General features: G+C 36.2%; 1 protein-coding gene across 1 annotated transcript in view; it reads right to left on the bottom strand.

The window, feature by feature from the left end:
* Positions 1–12,375, bottom strand: part of PRKDC (protein kinase, DNA-activated, catalytic subunit) — an 81,513-nt gene that overhangs the window by 43,636 nt on the left and 25,502 nt on the right. The window contains exons 32-42 of the mRNA XM_037379091.1: positions 11,197–11,423; positions 10,105–10,313; positions 9,837–9,969; positions 8,607–8,765; positions 8,090–8,293; positions 6,130–6,315; positions 5,046–5,150; positions 3,915–4,082; positions 3,516–3,643; positions 2,294–2,501; positions 1,012–1,190 (exon numbers count right to left, since the gene is read on the bottom strand). Of these exons, the coding sequence (XP_037234988.1) occupies positions 1,012–1,190; positions 2,294–2,501; positions 3,516–3,643; positions 3,915–4,082; positions 5,046–5,150; positions 6,130–6,315; positions 8,090–8,293; positions 8,607–8,765; positions 9,837–9,969; positions 10,105–10,313; positions 11,197–11,423 (1,906 nt within the window). The remainder of the gene's footprint in view (positions 1–1,011; positions 1,191–2,293; positions 2,502–3,515; positions 3,644–3,914; positions 4,083–5,045; positions 5,151–6,129; positions 6,316–8,089; positions 8,294–8,606; positions 8,766–9,836; positions 9,970–10,104; positions 10,314–11,196; positions 11,424–12,375) is intronic.

Raw genomic sequence — 12,375 nt, 5'->3', positions numbered from 1 at the left:
AAAATAAGAAAATATGAATGGACATATATGCTAAGCTATGCTATAGATTAGCCAGAGAAAACCAGTTTAGATGCAATTTTTTTAAGTCTTTTGCCCATAGTAAAAGATCTGCAAAAAAAAGATTTACAGATCTTCTGCAAATCATAGCCAAGAAATTCTTTAAAAGTCTTCACAGGACATAACAGTATTGTAAAAAAAAAAAAAAAGAAAAAAAAAGAGCATTTCAGGCATCTTATATTTTTTCAGAATATTAAATAAATTAAATGACATTAATTAGCCTATGTATTCAGTATTAATCTTCTGTTCCTCTCTGCAGTGGTGATTAAACCAAATTATACCTACTGGGTGTGCTGCTGTATAATGAAATATAAATGAAAATCCACCCCATCATCTCATCAATCACATAAGATACCTACCTTACAACACAGAACCATACTTTACATAAAAGCAGGGGTCCTCAAACTTTTTAACCAGGGGGCTGGCGCACGGATGAAGTGGCAGGCAGTCACCTGCGGCTGCTTTGTTTCCCCCCCCAACCCCCGGCGAGGGCGGGGGGGGGGGGGGGGGGGGGGGCAGGGGGGTCTGTAAATACCAGGGGCCGGATTGAGGACCCTGGGGGCCCGTATCCAGCCCGCGGGCCGTAGTTTGAGGACCCCTGCATAAAAGTGTAAGTATACTGAAATCAAAATCATAAAAACACAAGTTAAACGCCAAGAACCATACTGAAAAGCAAAAATAAAAGCACAAGCTTAAGAAACAGGAAAAAAAAGAGGCAAAAACTGGAGGCAAAAGTTATTCTGACATAGGATTGTAGTCTATGCTAGAAATCATCCTGTCAATGCAAATTCAATATTGTGCAAATTCCTTTTTTATTTAAAACCAAAAGCTACATTCAGATTACATTTATCCTTGAACAAATTAATCTTCTGCTTTAGATAGCATACTTAAAAAGTGTATTTGCCCAAAACCTAATTAGAAGTTAAAAAGGAGTAAAACAAATAATAGTCTTACTTTATTAGTGTCTTGGTAAGTTCATTTCCTTCTACGCTTATGGAGCCACAGTAAGCTTGGTTAATTTTAGAGTCCTTGGAGTAAACTTCCTCTTTCGAAAGTCGTGCATACATCACTTCTAGCAGCTTGTAATACCCCATTTTCTTGGTAACTTGTGTATCAAAAGTATATTCATTGAACTGGAAACAAAAAAGCAACATCTCAGAAAGATTTCCTGGATCCTGCCTTTCCTAAGTAGCTCCACAGTTACTCTAGTTTCTAATAAACAACCTTCAGCTTACTTCTATCTTCTAAACCAGAGAAATAATAAAAGACTAACAGATACTGAGTTCCTGTGTAATGCAGTTATTAAAACAATGTTGACCCGCTCTTTATTAGGTGAGCTGTCTTAACTACAATTGGCCTAAATCATTATAGTGATATTGGAGTAAAATAAGCAAAACACGAAGTAATGGCTCAGACTCATGACACCTCTACCTGTCACCATGCCGGGTATCATTCATGAGTTTCTTCATGCACCTCACTTTGGTGCCAACATTTCAGCAGCAGAAACATGGTGGGGGTGACTCTATGTAAGTCTTCATTTTAGCATTTTATTTCAAATAACTATCACTACACTTGGATCATTTCAGCATCTTGTTCGTCCTGCTGCCTTTAAACAGCTGCATCAACAAAACCATGGGAATAAAGAACTACGGCAAGAGCAAAGACCTTCTCTGACAACAAAATCATTGCATGTAACTATACTCTAAATTGGAGGATAGCCTATAAATAGAGAAAGGAAGATCTGTCCTCCTAATCCCTTGCTGAGGGATCTTTGCAATGATTAGAAGATTTATTTCTTTCTATAAAGGTAAGGCACCCAAATTTAAAAGCTTTCATTAGGAAGGCTGATTATCTCTCCCCTACAACGCAGTAACAGGCTACAATTTTATACAGCTTTCATATTTCAAAGTTAGAATGGGGGATTGCTTTTGACAAAACTTCAGATCCCTTTATATATATATATGTATAGGTAACATTCCAGCTCCCATCTTTATACACAGTAGATACGCAAACATATGTTAACTTCAAAAGAAGTGCTGGGGAATAAAGAAAAGTTTCCCAGTAATAAGCTATATAATTGGCACAAACTTCTGCTCCAAGATACAGAAACTGGAAAGCAAATGGTTTCAATTAGTGTTTCCCTCAGAGTTAAGCAAAATGTATATACCAACACCAATTTTATTAGGCCTTCCCCAACCCTAAAACAAACAAACAAACAAACAAAAGTAATTCATACCTTTATAAACCTGGAATTAAGTGTATCCATAGCCTGTACTATAATCTTGCCAAAGAATTCTCTCAGTGCATCCAAGCTGCAGTGCCACAAAAGAGTGAGAAGGGAGCGATCCAGAAATGCTTGACGAGTAGTATTTGAACTAAGTTCTTCACTCCGGAACATTTTGTGAACAGTGTCCAACAGTATCACTTGTTTGTCAGTGGTGCTCCTAAAAAACCCAGAAATCTGAAGATGAAAACTGTTTTACCAGACTCCAATGATGTCTCAGACCCCTGTGACATTTAAAATTTTTATTGTCTGTATCCATACCCTCTTGGGCTATCATCCTACACAACATGCAAGATCCGGTTGAACTGCCACTTACTGTGGAGGTCTCCAAAGAAAATCTCAGTTTCTTACTCTGCAACAGATGGTAAACTTGTTTGTGTATCTTTGTTAGTTTAATCCAAAAGCAATCATTAGCTTTCTCAGTTCCTTTTCACTGCCCAATCAAAACCAAAAAAATAACATTTATGTGGTACACATGAAGGATGGAGGCAAAGAGGAAGGAACAAAAGGAGACTTCACAGTTATTAGGTCTTTCTGTGGCTTATCAAGTGTTCCACTAGTACACGAACTAATATTCTAAATAATTTTATAGAAGTTAGAATTTCAAAAAAAGGATTTGGGCATAAGGTAAATGACTTTGTCCAGGGAACTACATGCTCCAGAACAGTTACTACTTAATAGCCCATCATGAATTGGACTGTTTGGTTTGGAAGAGACTGAAGACTCCTGTGGACAAGAGCACGTCTGCATCTATGATTTACTACCCTTGAAATATTCAAATATATAAACATGCTGTTCTATTTTCAAAGAGGTTGAACAAAGTAATTCACTGTCAGTTTAAGTGCTATCAACTTAAGTGATCATATGGTTATACAGGTATAGCAAATATAGATATCACAAACAATTACTATCTTCAACTGAAATCTGCCAGAACAAGCTAATTTACAGAAGAATTTACAAAATTTGCCCAGGCATTGGAAGTGTTATCTGGAAATTGGTGCCACTTGTTCATACCTCAGAAACATTTTAGAAATGTGAAGACAAAACCGAAATCTGAATTAAAACCATGATGTAAAACTTTATAATGTAAATCATCATTATTACAAGGACAACATAATAAAGGAAGCAAATTATTTAATGAGAACAGGTACAAAATCCAATAGACTAAACTCACCTTCTGGCAATTCTTTTGAAGCTGGATTGAAATAAGCCCTCCATGAAATGTCTGTGGTCCCTACAAAGAAGTTCTGTCATCAACTGCAACAACACTGGACTCTGAGACAATTCTAATGCATCTAAAAACTGAAAAAGAAGTAATGCATAACTAAGGAGCCACATGGGATCAAATAAATCTAATTATGTAACTATTTTTCAATACTGATCAGAAGCAGATGCATGTGTTCAAATGTGTATCTCTGCATTAAACTTCTGGATAAAGACATAACTCACAAACAGAAAAGGTGATTTCCTCATGTGAACTCGGGGTCTCTCTTTAATTCCAGACCTTGTGAAACACTGTTTATAGACATAGTTCACTTAGGCTTCTATTTACATGTTTTTTAAAAACACTGACCTTCTTAGTGCAGTCTACATAGTTACTGTGTCTCAAGGTTCCTTTGGGAAACTCATCAGACCTCATGGGAAAATTGAAAGCTACGAGTTGATCAAGAGCATTCTTAAGGTCATCAAGTTTTTCTCCAGTCAAATTAGTGAAGAACGGGAGTATTATCACTGCTTGGCCCTGGAGGAAAAAAAAAATAATAATGCAGTTTCACACTAAAAAACACCTGATTACTCTCTTAAATATGAAGCAAGCTGAATAGGACCACAAAATAGCAGCAGTGGCTGTGCTTACTGATTCAATAGCTCAGTGCACTGATAAAGGTAAGTTATGTAGCAGCTCATCTTTCAGGTGCTAGTTCAGAAAACACCTTTGGTCACTGCTGAATGAAAGTTAAAAGCTAATTAATATCTCATGGCTGACATGGCTATGAATAAGACCTCATTGCTCTTCTAAGCAAGCATCCATTCTCACACAAGTCGATGATTTAATGTAATGTGTGGCAGCTAAAGTAAGATCCTAAACTTTATTTATTTTGAATGCACAGGAAAGTACAAAGCACTGTCTAGCAAAAGAGAGGCTGGCAGAGCAGCAACTGTGCAAAGCTGTTTCATAAGTACAAAATTTTTAATCTTCTATTCAAACGTTATGCTCCAGCATCTTCCAGTTTTAGTATGCAGTACATTATCTCTTGCTCCTGGCCAAGCCACACACAGCAGTTAATCCATTAATACCGGTCTTGTACTTGCAGACATGGACATTAAACTCATGGCCCATGTTTGCAATTTGATCCGTAGGAAATGCCACTCCTTGCTAAAAGCCTGATTAGCTGTCATTTCTCAAATGAACACTTTAGAATTCTAAACAATTTGCAACTGACAGTAATTTTTTTTGCCTTTCATCTGGTCAGGAAGAAAAAGAACACCTAAAACCAAAACATGACATCTGTGGCACTGCCTTCTGTCTGAAGAACAAAAAAGGATGATTTACAATTTTTAGGATGTTGAACAGGAGATTAAAAACCAGAAGTGGTCCATGTTATGTGCATATTAATGTAAAATTTAATCCAAATAACAGAATTTCATGAACAACTAACATTCTAATCTGGGGACAGCAGGGAAGCCACTGAAGTGAACAATTTACCTTAAGATTTAAGCCTAAATTCTGATCAGTAAGTAGACTAATATAGGTATTAAAAACAGCTGTAAATGCTTCATGATTGGTATTGAAAGAAACTGAAGAGTCAATCTGGAATGACAGAAGAAATAAAAACATTAAGAATTTTTTTTTCAAAGTATAAAGAGATCATTGTATTAATGAACAATTAAAAAAACCCGTAAGTTATAGAATTGTTTATTTCCAAAACCTCACTGAATTAACAGAAAGCACATACAGTGATTTTGGTTTTAAAAAGACTATCAAAAAGAATTCTAAAAGCTCCTACACAGTACAAGCAAAATCATAATGTTGAATATTTTTCAGTTTAAAAAAAAAAAAAAAAATTAAGCTCCCTCTCAAAGCCAGATTTCCTACTAGTCACTTCACTGCCAGCTAATACAGCAATACAGCTCCCATTCTGTGTCCTAACACATACCTTTAAAACAATTCAAGTTTAAAATAATTATTTATAAAAAAACCCCAACCTCTCAATAAGTGATCTTTGTGTGTATTTGTGTACAGGTACTTTTACAAGTTCCTAAAAAATCCCAATAGGATAAAGGAGATATATCATGTTTTCAAAATGGAGAAAGAAAAAAGACCAAAACCCCAATGCAAGAGAAATTAAAGGTCTATAAAATAAAAATATTTCTGCAGTATGTTGATATGGGTAGAACTCCTCAATTATGACTTTCTGGATGCCTACATAAAAGAATGTTATCAAAGGCTGCTCTGTTTCAAGGTTTACTGTCTGCACTTGTAGCAATTCTCTAAACAGAGAGGAGGCAGCTAAAACATGACAAAAGTTAAAAAAAAATACCCAAAAAACAAAACAAAGGAGGGGGGAGTGCGGGGGGAAGAAAAGAGCAAAATCTAGTAATTTCTGCCCATCCAAATATTTTTTGTACTTTGCAAATAAAAACAAAATCAGATTCTGATATTCTCCAAATTTCTTCTCCCCCCCCTCCCGCCCTGAAACATCAAACATTAGAATGAAATAGCATTTAAAACAAGATAAAAGTCCTACAGAATTAGAAGAGTTACCTGGATTTTATGAAGCAATGCATACCTGCAGAACTTTTGCCAGCAGAGTCAAGACTGCCATCTTGCTCTCGGGAGCCGAATCTTTGGCCCACCAGCTGTCAAGTTTCTCCCAGTTTCTTAGTACAGCTGTGACCAGTTTCATCCCTTGCTGCTTACGTACAGCACGATCCCTAAAACTCTGATCTAACATGCCATTCAAAATGCTACCAACCTGGAAGAAAAAGCAACAGGTAGATTCTTGCATTCCAAATGAAAGTAGGATAGTATCTCTTCATAAAAAAGCATCACATAGCAATGCTAGATTTAAATCTCAAAAAGATAGAGAGGAAATCTTTCTGCAGAAATTAAAAGCACACACTTTTCAAAAAAAAAAGAGACTTCCACCCAATTTACCTGTTTCATTCAGAGTACAACACAGCAATTCCTTCCCATACCTTTTGTGTGAATATGGAGAAATAAATGACAATCCAGAACACTTGAAAATTTTAGTGTAAAGCTGAGAAACAGGAGAAATAGCACATAAGCTAACTTATCTGCATGCATTTCAAAAACAAAAATAAACCACAGCATACTAGATATGAATTAAGTATGCTTCAGTCTCCTTTCTTCAAAAACCAATGGTCACTGACTTCCAAACCTGAATTCTGCATTCTCCTTTTGAATAGTTGGCAACCACCTAACAAACTGGATTAATGTTATCAACCTTGTGATTTCACCAGATATGGATGGGTACAGTAAAATAAACATTTTTTCTTCCTGTACATCACAAATGCATAAAACTACAGAAGAGATATCTTATCAAATGTCATCCATAATGTATTGTTCGAAAAAAAAGTCAGGCAAAGAACTGCCGACAATAGGAAACGGTCCGCAAGTATGACCGATTTTCCTATTTACCTTAATTAAATTCATGAAGTGAAAACTTTTAACACTATTGCCAGATGTAGCCAGTGTAAATTAGTAGCCTATCATTTATCAGAGACATTTTTTTAAAAGTATATCTATTGTGGCATCCTCTGTATGGGAAACACTACAAAGTCATCACAAGAACCAGCTGTTTGAAAGAAGTATACATCCTTCTACAATTAAATTAATTTCTGGAATCACAAAAAATTATGCTTCCAGTTATAAAAATGTTACTTAGAAGCAACACCTTTAAGCATAACATCTTGGATTAAAGAAGGTCCAAATATTTTTAAAAGGATGATCACTTTTCCTGAACATCTTTTTAAACAAAAGGGGAAGTGGACTTTTGATCTGTCTTTCTGACCCTCCTGTTTGTCAGGAGCACCGAAAGAAGTCTTCTCAGTTATCACACATTTCTTCTGTGGAACTGACAGTGAGCTCTACATTAGTAAGTAGTGTGGACCAACAGGAGAAAATCTGTTAAGCAAAACAAGTGGTGTTGAGACTGACCCCATGACAACTACCCTGTATTTATTTCACATGGAAGGTTGTGTGTGCATATGTGTATGCAATTCTTTTTAATACTTTGATGTAGCTCTGCTCTAGTCCTGTGAACTAAACACCCATTAGTGGTTGGAGTTCATTTTCCAGTTTACTTTTACCTCAAAAAAAATCCGGTCCACATGCTCTGAAACCACTCTGCAATGAAAATCAATGCACAGTAAATGGGAACAACCAGACTTGCTTTGAAAGGGCACACTTGATCTGAAGTACTATGCAAAAGAAGTCTGAAATTCATAGATTTCAGAGGTAAGCACTTCCCGTTCAGTTTAACATGAGATGACAGATAACAAAAGTTATGTCAGGTTGCCAGAGACCATGAAGGTAGCACCAGTAGGCCATGAAAAATAAAATAAAATTTTAAAAAAAGTATTTATCAATGCAATGCTGTCCCCAAAGTGCAACCAAGCACACTTTTCCCCCACTACATACTACATCCACCTACAATAACAACAACAAAATCGTTACTTCTAACATTTCCATTTGACTTTGTCCTTTTAAAAAAAGTCATCCAATACCATTTGGGGATTGCTGACAGATGATTCCATAAGTGGGACTATGATGACATCCAGGTTTTTCAGCAGCTGTTGATTGATGGTTTCTGAGAACAGGCTGTAGAAATACTGTCCATGAGAGAAACTGATCAGGTTCTCCTGGGATGCTCCCAATAGTGGCACAGATAACACTACTGTGTTCAACAGCAGACTTACTAGCTCCTCACACTGTGAAAATTAAGGTATAGACACAAAATTATTTCAAGCACATTCAATTTCCTTCATTTCTTAGAAAACAACATGAATTTTTTGAAGTCCCATCCCAAAGTGTTTTATGTTACCAGAAAGCACAAAAATAAAGCACAAACGGAACAGTGAAATGCTTATTATCTACAGTTGTCACTCAAGCCAGAGAATCACTACAGCTCCTCTGCAGGAATACGAATGAAACATCAGCCCCTTCTACCCAAAATATGGGTAGAAGACTATTGCTGATGCGTATTAAATGATTGAGTATTAAAACTGGAGAACCATATCCTACCTGGTCATCAATAGCAAAGGCTAGCTGCAGGAGTCCATCAGCTAATTGCTTACTGCTGATGTCTAACGATGGAACAGATATCCTTTCACCCCTAGGTGCAATGCCTTTATAAACAACTGAGAGAAGCTTAGAGCCAACTGAGAAATGAGACTCTTTATCCTATGGAAATAAACAAACAAACAAGTGACAATTAATATAAGCTGAAAAAAATAACATAAAGACCCTTCCAATCCACCTGGATAGCTAATGAAAACACTTTAACTCCAGGTCATTTTCATATAAAGCTATGCAAATATACCATGCCAAGACACCTTTCCAACTGAGGAACCAGATTTTTAAGGAGACAACCCTGTTGTATACAAAGTTCAGAAAACGAATAGTAATTTGAAAATCTTCAAAAGGTTCTGATCATCTCTCAAATTTTTTTTTCAGGTAACACCATTATTACAGCAATAAAAGGAACCGTTTGGTCAAACAGGTGGACCGCAAAAGGTAAACCATGCGGCTCCTTGAATATCACCATCCTACAATCACAGCTCTAGTTTTTGTTTAGACATAGAAGATGGATGCCAAACGCCACAGAAATGAAATATTTTGTTACTTCTTAAATATAGCTTTGTTCACCAGTAGGCAAATTCTCTCAGTCCTTGTGGCTGTTGCATAGCCTGCTTTCCTTCAATTGCCCAAAGTAAAATAGAGATTTACTACAATCAGAAACTTAGTAGAAAGAATTTGAATAATATAACCTAGATCCCCACCCCCCAACTGCTCTCTGTTCTGTTGTCCTGCAACTCATACCCACTATATTGCTTCTGATCAGCCAGAAGGTCCTTTTGTAGTTTCCCTTTCCCTCATCACTTTGCATGTTCTCTGTTTAAAGATTGTTGAAAAATGCCTCCCTTTATAGGATAGTAAAAACTTATTTTTTGAGCTTTCAGTCTTGTGAAGCTCACTAAAAGGAAGTTTTAGGTAGATTCTGGTTGCTTCCAGGCCCTGGAAATTGGAAAGACAGACATAATTATGAAGAATGCTCAAATCTCAAGACTGTGCTACTCATGTTTGTGGAATAAACATAAAGCATTTATTTCTGATCCCTCTCAACATCAGCTCTTCACTGTTGATTTTACACAACTTCATCTGATCTGTTCTGATTTCATACTGGCCTTTTACACAGGAAAAGCCCTTTATTGTATATAAATATTCACCACTATCTTCTGGATAAACAATTACCTGATTGTGAAGAACAGAATGAAGCAGGCCAGATTTCTGGAGTTGCTTGCAGGCAGAAAGGACAGCAGTAAACCTAACTCGATCAAAACGTGCGTCTGAATTAAACAGATCAACAGAACAAAGGTCCTCAAGGCTAATGAGAAAAGAGAAGCAATAACATCACATTGGTGGGGAGCAACATGTGCAACCATACACAACATTATTTTCTTCCCATTTTTCATGGTGACTGGCATTTGTTCTGGATTCATGCTTACCAGAAAGCCCTTACCTCTGTGGTGTGATTGTTCTTTTTATGCACAGTTTCAAAGATTCCTTAAAGGGAGATTTCATCAAAGCTTTCATGAGTCTTACTGAGATATCTGGGAGATTTTTCATGACTTGCGCATCAGCTGTGTTAAAGCCTACATGTGATGGATCACATACTGTCATCACCACAAGCTCTACAAGGCTTGCATTAAGCAGTTCCTTCTCAAGTAGCTAGAAAGAATAAAATATTAAATAAAAGCTTTATTAAAAAATTAAATTTAGATATCTCTATTTTATTCTTTATAACTTATCATTAGCCCTTCTATCTAAAATGAAACCAAACATGGAACACTAATTATTCTTCACTACGTAACATTCTCCTTCTCTATGAAATGTCATGACTGTCAATCAATCGTGCTAATACAAAGAAATTAAGTATCTATAAAAATATACATAGGATATACGCAACCTCAAACTGCACATAAGATCTTTTAAGTCCACACAGGCCTGCTTCAGTCTTATACACCTGTAACTACCTTGAAATACAGATGTGCACCTCTGTGCACGCTATTAGAGACTTACTGAGAACAGGAGAAAATTACAGTCTGAGAACTAAAGTTGGCACTGCAAATTTCTTAAGAGACTCATAAGTACTACACTTTATATAGTTAAATAGTTTATCTTGCATCAAAGCTAAGCAAATGGAGATACCTGAATATCTATACTGAATTCAAGAAAGAATTGCCATAATCTTTCAAGCAGCTATCACCTCTACACATTTAAGGCCATCAGGAATCATATAGGAAATACTCACTACAAGCCCTCCACACAAAACAACACAGTCAACATACAGGAATCTCACAATCAATGTACAACTGGATTATACAAGAAATAATTCCTCTGACCAAAACTAGATCACACACTAAAATTCAACTGTGCAATACAATTCTTTTCATTTACATGTGAAGACTAACAGTTTGCGATGCTTAGTCATCAACTTAAATTAAAACATCACTAAAGATGATGTTCTACAGTGAACTAACCTCACAATGAAAACACAAATCTGTAAGTGTAAAATCTGTACCTTTTATCTGTTACAGATTTCAGTGCCTACCTTCCAGAAATCCTGCTGGCACGTTTCCAGGATCATGGTGACAAACTCCATGATTCGGACTATAACGGTACACTTGCTGTAATTATACATGTCCCTCTCTTGTGGGCTGAACATGCTGCCTTTTGAACTGCAACCAAAGCACTGCTCTGCTGCGTAGATATCATGCAAAGCAATTGTTTCAAGGAAGAACTGCATAGCTTCCAAGAACGAGGATCTTTCATTTACACCTAAGAAGAATCATACTAAGTTGAAAGGATAAGGCAGCTCTCAACTTTTAAATATATTATTTTCTGTTTGGAAGAACACAGTCTAACCGAGATAACAATCAGAAAGCCACCATGTCACATCAGTGTTTTCCTAAAAGTCCTATGCCAGTTCCAAATATTAACATTCTGTGCAGTGAAGGGCAGCTTTCTACTTACTTGATCATTACAAGCACTTATTAATGATGATGACGACTTAGGCTCATATAAGAAAATTTTAAAATCCTAGTTTTGAATAATTACGCCCTATGCTAACTGCATCCAACAATGATCTTACAGTATTGTTTTAAACCAAGACAGAGATGACACTGACAGACATTACCTGGAACTTGTACAAGACTTCTTATATGAAGTAACTATGCAACTGTACTATCAGTAATAAAAAGCATTTTATTTAGACCCGCATGAAGAATTAAAAGAAATTGAGACATCCAATGGCTACACAAGGTATTACTATGCACCTGATCAAAATTCAAATACAAGGCTTGTGGACCTGATGCAGCTGAAGCATCAGGCACAGAAGAAAGGTAACATGTATAAGGTTTGAAGTCAAAAGGTGACTTCTTCAGTTGCAAAAAAGAAAAACCCCAAACAAAAACTATCACTCTCCTCAGCAGAAATACATTGTCTGTACAGTGTAATTTTTGAAGATGAGATAGAGTAAAAGAGTTGCAGGTAAGTGGTGGATGACAGACAGGAATGTAAAGGTGTATTTCCAGGACTAAAAGGATACATTTTAAAATACACTATTAACAAAGTATTTCTTTATCAAAACAACATCCCATTGCAAAACTATCACTGAAACCTTTGGAAGAGTTTGAAAAATTTATCAATTCTACATTTAAGAAAAAAGTTTAAAGTCCAAGTAAGGAACTCATCTTGGATGGGCTTTGCATAACAGGCATGTATGAACATA

The sequence above is a fragment of the Falco rusticolus genome, chromosome 3 (genome assembly GCF_015220075.1).
Source record: "Falco rusticolus isolate bFalRus1 chromosome 3, bFalRus1.pri, whole genome shotgun sequence".
NCBI classification, from domain to species: domain Eukaryota; kingdom Metazoa; phylum Chordata; class Aves; order Falconiformes; family Falconidae; genus Falco; species Falco rusticolus.
This window is presented reverse-complemented; position numbering and strand designations above follow the sequence as displayed.